Here is a 14,586-nt window from a genome sequence, read left to right on the forward strand (position 1 = left end):
CGCCTTACCTGGCCTCATTGGTGGTGCGCCCCTGCATGTCGTGCTACGTTTTTACACCAAAAACCTGAAGTATCTAGTTTGATAAATGTCCGCCTCTGTGTGACAGCCTTTATTATAGACCATAGGATACTTACCGGTATCCGAACCCAAAATCATGAGATATTATCGCCCCTATTTTCACATAACTTACCTCATTGTATGTTATTACTCTGTGAGCGAGAAAATGCCGCCATGCTAGGATACTTTTTATAGTATTACTTTTCTGCCCATTACGCAGGCTTGGACAAGCAGATTTAGTTACATTTCTAACAGCGTTGCCCAAAGGTTTTAACATTTAGGTTCCATTCCAGTTTAATTAAAGAAGTCACTCTTGCCTTTAATGTCTCGTCTTCTGCCTGTCATTTGCTGGAGTCACTAAAGAGGTTCTCAGCATTGGATGAGAAATGCTTTAAGCTTCATACTGACCCATATACCATGTTCACTGATGCCATTCTTACAGCCCAAGATGGTAAATCGAGATCTCATTTCTTATTACAGTTGACGACTGAGTAAGGTCTCTCTGGTATCTGCTAAAAGTCCACAGACAAAAAAGTCACAATGCAGCATCCCTTCCCCTCCGGGCAGATCGCGCCCCAGGTTTATCAGAATGCAGAGTGGTGTGGTGCGGTCCTAACAGTTTTCTGTGTGTCACGGTGCTCCTACCTGGATACCGTCACTCCCCAAGGTTAGGCTCCGAAGCAATAAAGGAGAGAGTAATGGTGGAGGTGAAGAAATATTCAAGTCCAGACTTGGTGAAAGTTCAACAGCTTTACTTGAATCAACTTGCATCCAGACAATATTTGGTCTTTCTCTTGGTTCCAGCAGGTTTTAGGGTAAACTGGCAGGCAAACTTGACTATTCTGCTTTCTCTCCCTGCTATGCTAAACTCGGATTTAGTCTGGTCGCTGGACTTTAGGGCTGTTCTGGTACCTTTGGAGTGGGGTGCCATTGGCTGTTGACCCCCCTCGCAATACTCTGTCTGTAAATCTGTAAGGAGTCGGGGTGATACTCCTCTCCTTCCAACGACTAGACTGCACTCAGGCTGACTGAAACTTTCATGCAGCACCTCCCTTGGTAGGAAATTGGACTGGTTCACTTCTTCCCAAAAGGGGGAGAATGGAATGGTAAGTTCCACTCTATCCAAAGATCTCTTTGCCATATACGCAGCCACCTGCTGGTAATCCAGGCACATTACATGAAATGCAACAAATAACAGTTACGTAGCAGAACAATGAATGCACAGTGTAAGAGGACGTGGAATAAATGCACAGATTACATTATGGTTAGCCCATTAAAGACAATAACAGGGTGTAGGAATGGTAATACAACTCTGGGGTATTACAACAGCCTCCTGAGACGAGAAGCCAAAAGCCAAAAAGTTCCAAACCTGCACAATGCAATACAGAAGCACAGCAGTAGATTCAGATACCGCCTTCTGTCTGACTCCATCACTTTGTATTAAAAGAAAAAATAAATACTAGACGTTCTGCTGCTTGGACCCCCAGTGATCAAATGTAATCTGTGGGTGAATCTGGCAGCGATAATTCAATACCCGTGTAGCATCACCACTGACCTTTATTGCAAACTGCTAGCAATTCATTCACAATTTCTAGAAGGAATAATAGAGGAATGGCGCATTACAGACAACCCCTTTAATCCTGACAACCCCTGAGTATGTAACTCTTTTCTTTTGTGAGCTTGGAATGTACGCTTCAGGATTATATAGGCTGTCACTGTAACCTATGTAGCAATTTCTGTATAAAAATTCTGTTTGTTTTATTTCAGTTTTTTCCATTGTATTCCCCCTCGCTTATCCCGCTCATTAAGTAAACCTTTGGCTAGGACTTATATTGAAATAGCACCTATGCGTTCATTACTGTGTAGAAGACAAGGTTCAGTTTTCCCCAGGTACCCATGAGGCGGCAATAGCCTTTTTACTGCCTCTCTTGATGGAAAACGTTGTTGTCTTTGCCATCTGCTACAGAGTACCCTTCAACTTAATGTCCCCTATATAACTATTCAGAGATTCCCTCTTGACGCACTGGTGTAAAACAAATGACCAGAGATGGAAGCCGCTTATGGCTGGGATGCAATATTTGTAGGATCATCAGCCCAGCAGGTTTATTTTACCATTACCGGTTTATGACTTCAGAAACCACAATGTATACGATTTACAACCTGGAATAATGGCCATCTCAGCGTGTACATTATCTGTGTGTTAATGCAGTAAGCCAAAATGGTTATGAAAGAGAGAAAAGAAAAGAGAGATCTAAGTCTTATTGATTCTGTTCAGTTACAGTGCCCTCCTCGCTGCCAGGACCAGGGACCCCCTATTTGCAAGTTGAACTCAGTACTAAAAAAAAATATTGCAGCTCCAGGTGAAAATTCTTAAAGGGGGTTTGGCTCATCTCAGACCAACATGGCATATTGTTAGGACATGCCATCAATGCCAGATAGGTCCCAACTCTTTGACCCCCTCCTATCTTCAGAACAGGAGCACCGAAGAGCCATCAATGCCAGATAGGAGGGGGTCAAAGGTGGGACCTATCTGGCATTAATGGCTCTTTGGAGGTCCTGTTCTGGAGATAGGTACCACCTCTTTGACCCCCTCCTATCTGGCAATGATGGCTCTTTGGGGGTCCTGTTCTGGAGATAGAATGGGGTCAAAGAGGTGGGACCTATATCCAGAACAGGACCCCCAAAGAGCCATCAATGCCAGATAGGCCCGACCTCTTTGACCTCCTCCTATCAGGCATTGATGGCTCTTTGGGGGTCCTGTTCTGGAGATAGGAGGGGGTCAAAGAGGTGGGACCTATCTGGCATTGATGGCTCTTTGGGGGTCCTGTTCTGGAGATAGGAGGGGGTCAAAGAGGTGGGACCTATATCCAGAACAGGACCCCCAAAGAGCAATCAATGCCAGATAGGAGGGGGTCAAAGAGGGTGGGACCTATCTCCAGAACAGCACCCGCAAAGAGCAGCCATGCATGCACAGCCATCCTCTGTTTACCACTTTAGGAGTTCTGAAAATTGCTGCACCTATCTGACATTGACCCGCACCTATCTGACATTGATGGCATATCCTAGAAATATGCCATCAATGTTTGAGATGGGCCAACTCTTTTAATTCAGTTGTTAAAAGGGGTCTTCCCATCACAGAAGGTGGTTGCATAATGTTAAGACTTCCAGAAACCCCAACGATCTTGAGAATTTGCCAGCGCAACCGCTTTATTCTCAGAATGGGGGATCTAGAATCCGAACTCACGGATCCTAGTGACATGTTGTACCTTCCTGTAATGTTTAAAACCTTTTAATAAAAATGAGCCAGTAAGGTGCCCAGAGGGGCGTCACTCTTGCAGGAAGGAGCCCAGACACGCCCTCGTGCTGGGAGTAGAGAAAAGGGGGGCAGAGTTATGGCTTGATGTGATATAGGAGGGGCAGGGGGCGTGGCTTTGTGGGACCTGGGGGTGGGGTTTTAAGTCTTTTGAGGGTGGACACATTGTGATAGGGGCGTGTCTGGGCTCCTTTCTGCAAGAGTGACGCCCCTCTGGGCACCTTATTGGCTCATTTGCATACCAAACAAAATGGATTTTCAGAGGATAAAAAACATCTATTGCTGGAACAAAGGCACATCTGGAAATAAGGCGCTAAGTGCTATTAGGCCATGGCTTTAGTTCAATAGCAATTATCCTGGTGAAAGATTTCCTTTAAGGTGGTCGCACATGCTCAGTTCCATCCTTCAACTGCCACCTGCTCTATATTTTGTTAGGAACTGTGACAGTTACAGGGAGAGAAAGGACACATCCCCGAGCATGCCCACGAGCTGCCAGCTTGAAATAAATCTAGCAGAACAATTGGAGGAATGAATGGGGAGATCTCTGGATCCATGTGAGGTGCGGGGAGATTGTCATGCACAATATAATGTCTGACTTTCATTTTTTTACTTTAATCATGGGATAACCCGTTTAAAGGACATCTGTCAGCAGATTTGTCCCTATGACACCAGCTGACCTGTTACATGTGCACTTGGCAGCTGAAGACATCTCTGTTGGCCCCATGTTCATATGTGTCCACATTGCTGAGAAATATGATGTTTTAATATATGCAAATGAGCCTCTAGGAGCAACGGGGGCGTTACCATTACACCTAGAGGCTCTGCTCTCTCTGCATCGGCCGCATTCTCTCCACTTTGATTGACAGGGCCAGAGTTGATGACTTTTACACTGCCTGGAGAGGATGCGGCAGTTGCAGAGAGAGCAGAGCCCCTCTAATGGTTGAATGGTGTTATTTCGGTACCTTATAGTAACGTCGTTTGATCACCAGGTTTGGATAGTAAATGCTCATTTCCCTGTTTTGCGAAAGAAAAAAAGCGATGATATGCCGCACTGCAGCGTGACTTCTGGTGTGAGACCGCAGCCCAAAGCGAAGAGTACACCTAGCAGCCTCACCGCGAACAGAACAGCCTGTGCTTGATTGTATTTTAATGAACAGATGCTTGCCATAGTTGGCAGTGGTGTGCATGCTCCCAGGATAAGGGCGCTCAATAATGAAGACAGTGGGGTTTCCCTATTTTGGCATGCTCTTCCTATATCAGGTTGGAAAGGTCATGCACACGCAGCGTGGAACTGTAGGACATAAGAGAGTTTGACAGTGAATCATGAGACGGAGCCAGCAAGCAAAAAACAGATGGCCGGAAAGTGCTGACAATACAAAGAAGATGAATATTTAGAAAAATGAAATGTCATGCAGCAGGCAGAGGCAAAGCGAAATTCTTGAAAAGGTAACGCCGTGTAAGCGTGGAAATTTCTGAAGTGGTAAATGCCGTTGAGCTCCCTTATAAAATGCAAGGGGAAGATTTTCGCCTTGCTTGGTGTATTCCGGCTAAACCTATTTCCTGTGGGATTAATAGATGAACTATGATTTCGTTCATCACAGGATATTTATCAAAACGGTATATTCGCTAACCACATGAATGGGCTTAACTGCTGTAAACCTGCGTGGAATTACACATTATAAATCCCTACAAACTCGAGCAGATGCCATGGGATTGTAAATCACACAACGCACGTAATAAAGCAGGGATGAAAACACGTGGACGCTATTATTAGATGGACAGTAAATTCAGTGGTGGCCATTTTTATTAACCCCTTAGTGACCACCCATACGTGTTTTTACGGCGGTCACTAAGGGGCCTTAGGCTGGGCCGCCGTGTTTTTACGGCGGCCCAGTCCAAGTGCTGCACGGCACTCACATGAGAGCCAGGACCCTGCTCTAACAGCCCGGACCGGCAGAAGTGCCGATCCTGTCTGTTTAAATCTTTACATGCCGGGCGCAATGGCGCCTGCTGCATGTAAAGTGGTGACAGAGGGAGCGGACTCCCTCTGTCTCCCATCAGCACCCCGAAAATGCGATCGCAGGGTGCTGATGTGTTGGGAAGCTTACCTCGCTTCCGATCAGGGCCCCGAGCCTGTCTTCAGTTCTCTCCAGCAGGCTGTGCCTCTCTGGCGCAGCCTGCTGGTCAATCTTTGAATAGCATTGCTATTGAAATGTAATGCATTATAGAGATAATGCATTACATTTTAAAAGCAATCAAAATACTGTATATTATAGTCCCCTTCTGGGACTTTTGAGTAGTAAAAAGAAATAGAAAAAAAAATACACATTTATTAAATAAAAAAATTCCATAAAATAAAAAAATATGCTTTTTTTTCCATTGAAAATACGCTTTTCAATGAAAAAAATTGCAAAAAGAAAATATCCCCCATATTTTTGGTATTGCCGCGTCCATAACGACCCGGACTACATAAATATTACATAAATTATCCCCTATGGTGAAAAAACTTAATAACAAGCGATCAAAATGCGGCATTTACTACAAAATTATACTAATGAAAAATACAAGTTGTCCCTCAAAAATCAAGCCCTCACACAACTCCATAGAAAAATAAAAAAATAAGTTATGGGTCTTGTGAAGTGGCAATGCAAAATCATTTTTGGTTAATAAAAGGGGTTTTATTGGAAAAAAGTAGTAAAACTTTCAAAAAAATTATAAGTATTTAGTATCACTGTAATCGCACTGAAAAATGAACGCCGTAACATTTATAATGTAAAAACGCAGTGGTAGTATTGCTATTTTTCCCCATCTCCCTCCCAGAAAGAGTTAATAAAAGTTAATCAGAAAGTTATGTGTACCCCAAAATGGTGCCATTAAAAACTACAACTTGTCCCGTAGAAAACAAGCCCTCATAAAGCTATATAGACGAAAAAATAAAAAAGTTATAGCTCTTGGAACGAGACCATGAAAAAAGGAAGAAAAACGCTTGGACCATAAAGGCCCAAACAGGCTTGGTCACTAAGGGGTTAAAGATCAGCTGAAATAGGTATTCCAGAATTTTAATATTGAAGGCTAGTCTTTAGGATAGGTCATCAATATCTGATCGGCGGGAGTCCAGTATCCTGCACCCACTGCAATCAGCTGTTTCAGAGTATCACTAGCTCAGGAAATTGGCGCTAGAATGACAGAGTTAGATCCATTGTGTAGTGGATGGAGATAGCAACCCCAGCACTGCCACCTTTGAAGTGAAGGGAAGCGGCACCATGGCAGTCCACTACACAATAGGTTCTGCACTCAGCCTCATTCACTTAAATGGGGCTGAGTTACGGCCTAGGCCACGTGACCAATGAATGTATCTGTGACCTTCTCAAACAGCTGATCGGTGGGGGTCCTGGGTGTCAGACCCCCAACGATCAAACACGGTGACATCATCAGTGATGTCATCACACTCACCGTTTTCTTCAATCAAGGCAGGAGTGGACGGCCTCTCTGTGAGCAAGTGGATGAGGTGAGTATAATTTTTTTTCACCCCTGATTAACCCCCCGAAAGACTGAATGTGAGTCACAGATGCCACGATCAGCTCTGAACGCAGCATCTGAGGGGTTAAATCACACGGTTTGCATGATCACCATTCCCCATCATTGTTCCCGCTTATAGAAAGTGATTCGTGACAAAGTAATTCATAACGAATTGGTGAAGTTCGGCGAAGCTGCCAAATCGAATTTTTCATTATTAATGCCAACCTCCACTCCATTCTCATAAAGGACCTCTGTTTTTCATTATTCCTGGGGGTCCCAGCCATCAGATCAGACACTTACCCCCAATCCCGTGCCTAGGAAATACATGTTTTTAGTGGGAAAACCCTTTTAAAACTCTTAAAGGGGTTGTCCAATCTTAACTTTTATGAAATATCGCGAAGTTGTGCCACAAATGCAGATAGGTGCCATTCCTAGGACCCGCTCCTATGACCAGAACGGGGCCCTTAAAGTGGAAGGAGAGCGGCCATGAAAGCGGTCGCTGTCACCCTCCATTCACTGCTATGTAAGTTCCAAAAATAGTCAATCGCTGGATGGATCAGTGAATTGAGAGGACTCTGTTCGGGGGATCTGGGGTGGGACCCACACCTATCTGACATTTGTGGTACATATGGAATGTTGAGGTGGAATAACCCCTTTAAGTAAAGATTTGCATAAATTCTGAGCCATGTTCTAAATTTTGTGCAAATGTTGGTCGCAGTGTCTCCGCAGTCAGTTGCTCCGGAAATATATGATGTCATAATAATGTCAAAAATGTCCTTTGTAGAATGAAAGGTAATATTATTAAATCCTGACTTTGGCGCAGTCCTGATAGGAGAGAGTTTCTGTGCTAAATGACGGCGTTTCAGCTTCTTTTAGGCCGTACATTTCCTTTAAACAGACTGGTAAACAATGATCGTATCTGCATTCCTTTTTCCATTAAAAGACAAGACGGCCGCTGTAGGTGAATGTTGTCTGGTACCATTTGAGAAGGGCGTTAAATTATTAACCATAAGACAATCAATTAAAACACAAGCTCCTCCGGCTCGGCCACTGAGGCACATCCCGGATGGCTCCAACGTGTTAACTCAATCCTCTGACTTATATTTTTTTAATGGTTTTGCAAAGTTCATTTGTGTAAAAGGTCAACCCGGAACAGCATCTCATCAGGCTGTCGTCCATTTACATGTGTCGGTGGAAGATAAGATGCGTTGGCAGTTTTAGGTGGCTTCCATTACCATTCCTGACAGATGCTAATCAGGCCTGAGACTAAGGTTTTTATGGCTCAGCTTTGCAATGTCTGCACGGTGATGTCAAAGGGAGTGCCGTCCCTTCTGTATCACATCTCTAGTGACACAAGCCGTAAACTGGAGTGACAGGTAATGTGGACATTGTGAATGAAGCTATCCCAGATACTCCGTCTGTTTTCTGCCACTACCCATCCCCTACTTCAACATTTCTTTTGGAACCCCTGGTAGACCAGGCCATTTGTGACCTAAAGAAGTTATCAAGTTGAGAAAACCTATTTTCATATACCCCATTAGAGAATTCTCAGTTAACATGTTACTTGCTCTGTGGCCTCCAAATTCATGATTCTGCAGTGAGAAGAAATATTCCCAAGTGGAAGACATTAAAGACAGTTGACAATCTTCCCAGGATTGGAAGTCCAAGCAACTTCACCCAAAGGTCCAACCATGCAATGCTCAGAGAAGTTGCAAAAAGTTGCAAAGGGATCCATCTAAGACTCTACAGGCCTCAGTTAGCATATTAAAGGGGTTTTCCCATCTGAGACAATGGGGGCATATCGCTAGGATATGCCCCAATTGTCTGAAAGCGGTGGGAGCCACACCTGTATTGAGAAAGGAGCAGGCCAAAGTGGTGGCTGGAGGACTCCTGTCCAGCCACCACCAAGTGCTCTCCCCATAGAAGTGAATAGGAACGCACCGCGCTTGTGCAGCCACCGCTCCCATTCACTTTTATGGGCCCGGCGGAAATATCTGAGGCAGCGCTCGGCTATTTTCGCCGGCCTCATAGAAATTATTGCGCCCTCCACCACTTTCAGGGCTATGTTTAGGAGATACCGCTGGGACTCGCACCTATCAGACAATGGGGGCATATCCTAGTGATCTCAGATGAGAAAACCACTTTAAATGTTCAAGTTCATGACAGCACAGTTGGAAAGAGACTGAACAAGTATGACTTGTTTGGAAGGGTTGCCAAGAGAAAGTCTCTTCTTTCTAAAAAGAATATAGCAGCACTGCTTAAAGGGATTGTCTCACTTCAGTAAATGGCATTTATCATGTAGAGAAAGTGTACTAACTAATGTATTGTGATTGTCCATATTGCCTCCTCTACTGGCTGGAATCATTTTTCCATCACAATTTACACTGCTCGTTTCCAGGGGTTACGACTAGTGTTGAGCGAATCAAAGTGAGCGAAGTGGACTCTTCGATTCGAATTTCAGGAAAAATTTGATTCGACACGAAGCTGAATTTCCTCACGGTTCGTGGTAACGAATCAATTCTTCCTGAAATGGCGGTAAAAGGGAAAAAAAAACATACTCACCTCATCCATTTGCTCACCGTGAGACCATCGCGGCCATATGATTGAAGAAACTTTGTGAAATCTCATGCGGTGATGTGTGACTGAGGATACGTCATCAATATAACAAAAGCAGAGAAACCCTTTAAAGGTACTTTCACACTAGCGTTTTTCTTTTTCCGGCACTGAGTTCCATCCTAGGGGCTCTATACCGGAAAATAACTGATCAGTTTTATCCCCATGCAATCTGAATGGAGAGCAATCCGTTCAGGATGCATCAGGACGTCTTCAGTTCAGTTATTTTGACTGTTCAGGACGGAGATAATAACGCAGCATGCTACGGTTTTATCTCCGGCCAAAAGTCCGGAACACTTGCCGGAATGCCGGATCCGGCATTTTTTTCTATAGGAATGTATTAGTGCTGGATCCGGCATTCAAAATACCGCAAAGCTGGATCTGTCCTTCCAGACTGCGCATGCGCAGACCGAGAAAAAAATAATGGCAGATCCGTTTTTCCGGATGACACCGGAAAGACGGAGCCGGCATCAGTTGGCATACGTCTTGATGGAACCGGCAGGCAGTTCTGGCAAATTCCTCTGCAGCAAGTGTGGAAGTACCCTAAGGCCGGGTTAACATCACCGTTTATTTTTCTGATCTGTCAGAAGAACAGAGGACAGAAAAAAGGATCCTTTATTTTGCGCATCCGTTATCCTCAGTTATGCTCATTTTGCATCCGTTTTAGCCATACCTCCACGAGGTACTTTTTTTCCTGTTTAAAATAACAGATCTGAGACTGAAATGGCCAAAACGGATGCAAAATTGCAAAATAAGCGTAACTGAGCATAACGGATGCTCAAAATAAAAGATCCTCTTTTTTTGTTTTGTTTTCTGTACTTCTGATCGATCAGAAGAAGGAAACACGAAACGGTGATGTGAACCCGGCCTGAGCTAACATCTGTAGCTGGTGTTTTGTCATTAAAAAAAAAAGGGGGAAAAGACGCAAAAGTGCAGTACCTTACCCTGAGGCTAGGCTGATACATGAGACCGACTGTGCTTTGTCTTCTGCAGTCCGGAGCTTTCCAGATAAAACGGCATGTTTTTTTCTTTTTTTAGGCCGGGAATGTAAACAAACAATAGAAAAAACCGTTTGTAAATGCTGACGCCTGCACAAAAAGGGAAATATCATGGCAGTACAGTCAGATGAAAAATCCCCTCTCCGCTAAGACAGCTTTATGAAACATTATTCATTAGCCTAAAGACTGCTATTCTCCATGGCGGAAGCTACAGCATTTATTTAATAAGTCTGCGCCGGCCGAGCTGCCTATCCTCCAGCATTGCTATTTTTAGTATTTGTGGAACAATCCTAAATTGCTTATTTTCTGTTTACTAAACTCATTTTGTTTGTTTCCATGGGAACTGAAGCGAGTGCCGCTGTGTAGCCGTTTCAGGAGATGGTTTTGAAGACACAATGGATAAAACTTGAACAGCTTGATCATAACAAATTGATAAGCCACGCTAAAGGAGAGGAAGTCAGAGAAAGTTCTTCAGAATAAGGCCTCATGCACACGACAGTATTTTTTCACAGTCCGCAAAACGGGGTTCCGTTGTTCCGTGATCCGTGTCCGTTTTTTCTTCCGTGGGTCTTCCTTGATTTTTGGAGGATCACCAGAGCAGAAAAGTGAAAAAAAAATCTAAGTCAAGTTTGCCTTGGAAATGATAGGAAAAAAACGGACGCGGATGACAATCTTGTGTGCCTCCGTGTTTTTTCACAGACCCATTGACTTTAATGGGTCCGCGAACTGTTGTCCGTCAAAAAAATAGGACAAGTCTTATTTTTTTGACGGACAGGAAACACGGATCATGGACACGGATGACAAACGGTGCATTTTCCGAGTTTTCAACGAAACCATTGAAAGTCAATGGGTCCACAGAAAATCACGGAAAACGGATCACTGGACACGGATGCACACAACGGTCGTGTGCATGAGGCCAAAGTCTTACCTAGCCTTTTTATACCAGTAAAGGCCTGTTCACAAAATTCCAGAGGCTGGTAGTTTAAAGCCGTGACCGACGTGTCCCTTCTTGGCGCGGTGTCCAGATGGATGCCGCTTGAAGCCGTGGAGGGTGTCCCCTCATGGATTAGCAAGGTCGTGAGCTGGTCTGTGGAATCACAGTGAACAACCGCAGCAGAAACTGCAGAGGTTTCTGCTGCAAAATAAATCTGCTGTGTGAACATACCCTAATACAGAAAGAAAGAATGAAGACTGACCATTGCACTTACTGTTGCGGTGATAGAATGCCTTTTTGGGTAGCCAGGATCTTAGAAGGTAGTGTTAGTGACAGGAGTCTTGTAGGTCATGCAGTGATCCCTGGGAAAAGGGATATGCAGATTAGCTGATTACCAAGAGAAGGAAAACTGTCTCTGTAGTGCCCCCTTTTGGTGGTAACTACTCTATAGTCAAAGTCTAACCTTTAAGCATAGCTAGCAGCATATCTAATAATATCACCCAAACTATGAGCCCTCTAGAAAAGGAGAAGTCAACCCATCTATGGCACTACAGTAATGGCCTTTTTTTTGCTTGGAATTGGGCTGTGGGTAAGAAAGGGGTTTTCTTGGTTCTGCATCCTGGACAAAAGGACATTCTTTTTCCTTCTCTATATTGTTTTCATTACCAATTTTTCACCGTCTTGTTTGCTCGCAAAGGCAGTTCCTCTGAAAAGTCCTGCACAGGTTTCTAACCCCAATGGCAGAGGAAATTGGATCAATCAGGGCTGGGATCTCTCTCCCTAAGGGCCCCATAACAGATTGCCTCTATGGTGCATTCATCCTTGAGCTTTGCTGTTCCAGTTTTGAGAGTAATGATAAGTGTCACTGGTGAAAGTTGACATTTGTCACTGTGAATTGGAGGTTTACATAGTCTTGTGGTTATTGCTCTAGAAGTCCTAAAAAAAAAAAAGATCTTTGGTGGCCCTGTGTGAACAGAATTTTTGGGAAACATTATTAGAGCCAGTAGGTGGGCATGCAACGACTTTGTCTATGGGTTGTGCAAAGTACTGCCAGTCTGTTCACATGCTATGGTATCTGTGGACTCTTGCAGAAGGGTAAAGGAACCTCAGGACTGTGGAGCCATCTCAGTTTGTTTTGGGTTTGCAGAAATCAAGAAGGCTTGAGAGAGGGAGGACAACTACAAGAGCTTCAAAAATACCATATGCCAACGCTAACAAGCTAGCTTGACAGGTTTGTCTCAAGCCATAAGAGTGTGGTGACCTGTCATCTGGGTGCCCATCAAACACTTGAACTGGCCACTTTTAGTCCCAACCTTCAATGGTGGAGGGTGGCATTTGTGGAGTAATTCTCTACCTAATATACCTTATCAAAGAATTCTGAGGTCCCTGTTCAGGATCCTTTGTGGACATTGTGTAATATTTTGTTGCTTCTGTGGTGTTGGTTATGCTGGGAAAGCCATGTACATCGAATCTTTGGGACAAGTGGGCACCTTGTGGGAAACTTATTGTCAAAGGAAGCCTTCTAACAAGTAGGGATTATGGACAAAGGCAACTCTTTATACGGACAGTCCCCAGAGCATACATTGGCCTTTTATTGCTAGATTAGATGTTGTTTTCTTTTCTCCATGAAAGTGTTTTTACTTGAAGATTTTTGTTTGAGTATGCCAAGCTTTGAGATATTAAGAAATTGATTCCTAGTCAGCAAAAAAAGCCTTACTTCTCAACAAAGAAGTTTTGTCAATTACTTGTAAACTAGGACATCTGCACGGTGTATTATTGCACTAATCAATGGCAGCAAATTAACCGTTACACATTAATGACCAAGCTAAAAGTAGAAACATACAAAACTTTTAATTATATTTTAAACTTTTAACTTTAGATGATGCATTTAAATTAGGATCCAACTGCTCATCGCAAAGCAGGGGAGAAATGTATTATAGAAATGACTAAGAATTCTTCTTTTTACTCCTAAAGTTCGTAAAACTTTTGCTATTTATTCTTTCTATTTTGTTACATTGTAGCATTTATTATTATTTTTATTATTATTTGTATATTTTATATATAATTTTCCAATCCTATAAACAACTAGTATGTGGTGGTTAGTATCACAAACAATTAGTGAAACTGTGACAGAGTTATGGGCACCCAAGGCTTATCAATGTGAGTGGGGAGCAAAGGCTAGCCCGTCTTGTCCTAATCCTGAAAAAATCAATACAGGCTATGATAGAAAGGTCCAAGAGGATACATCTCATCACAGCTGCTGTGTCTGGGGCTGCATAGCCACAATCTAGTCACAGCGCCTATGCTGACCCATGGGCAACACAGAATATAAATGAGCAGTGCATATACAGTATAGCAGAGACATAGCTTGAAGCTCCTAGGAACTGATGCACAATTTGTACCTGGGCATGCCTGATACAGGTGTTTATGGCATGTAGGCTTTTAATACCTCTCAGGGGCCCCAGGGCACAGTGTGATTGCTTCCTCTTCATTCCCTAAAGCAGGGGTCAGCAACGTTCTGCACTCCAGGTGTTGTGAAACTACAATTCCCAGCATGCTCCATTCATTTCTATGATAGTTCTTAGAAGAGCAGAGCAAGTAAGCATGCTGGGAGTTGTAGTTTCACAACAGCTGGAGCGCCGGAGGTTGCCTACCTCTGCACTATAGTCCATGCCTGAAACATACTCACCTGGTTCTCTCTTCGGTTGCACTGGATTCTAGCAATCATCTAGGTCTAGGTAATTGTAACCCATGAATGATGTCGCTCCCACTACCCCGAGTTGCAATCCAAATCAATTGCCAATTTCACTGTTCTGGGATTGAAAATTGTGAAGTTAATAATAACGTTGAGTGTGCAATATTTGAATTAATTCTAATTATTTTTCCATTTTCAGGATCCACGTTCATCTGCAGCACACATGTCATACCAGTCAAGAACCAGGAAGGTGTAGCGATGATGTTCATCATTAATTTTGATCACGTGACAACGGATGAAAGCCCAAGTTCTCCAGATAAATTAAGCCAAATTCTTCCAATCAAGGCAGAAAATCGTAAGTCAATAATAAAGCATTTGATTTTGTAACTTTGTAGCTTTCTGTTTTACGATATGAGTGAAATGTATAGATACACTTCTCAACACTGAAATTGCAACA

General features: G+C 43.4%; 1 protein-coding gene across 1 annotated transcript in view; it reads left to right on the forward strand.

Annotated features, from left to right (window-relative positions):
• The window catches only part of KCNH7 (potassium voltage-gated channel subfamily H member 7), a 369,362-nt gene that overhangs the window by 178,760 nt on the left and 176,016 nt on the right, over positions 1 to 14,586 (forward strand). Inside the window, exon 3 of the mRNA XM_044303361.1 lies at positions 14,329 to 14,484. Within this exon, the coding sequence (XP_044159296.1) occupies positions 14,329 to 14,484 (156 nt within the window). The remainder of the gene's footprint in view (positions 1 to 14,328; positions 14,485 to 14,586) is intronic.

Source organism: Bufo gargarizans, chromosome 8 (genome assembly GCF_014858855.1).
Source record: "Bufo gargarizans isolate SCDJY-AF-19 chromosome 8, ASM1485885v1, whole genome shotgun sequence".
Taxonomy (NCBI): Eukaryota; Metazoa; Chordata; class Amphibia; order Anura; family Bufonidae; genus Bufo; species Bufo gargarizans.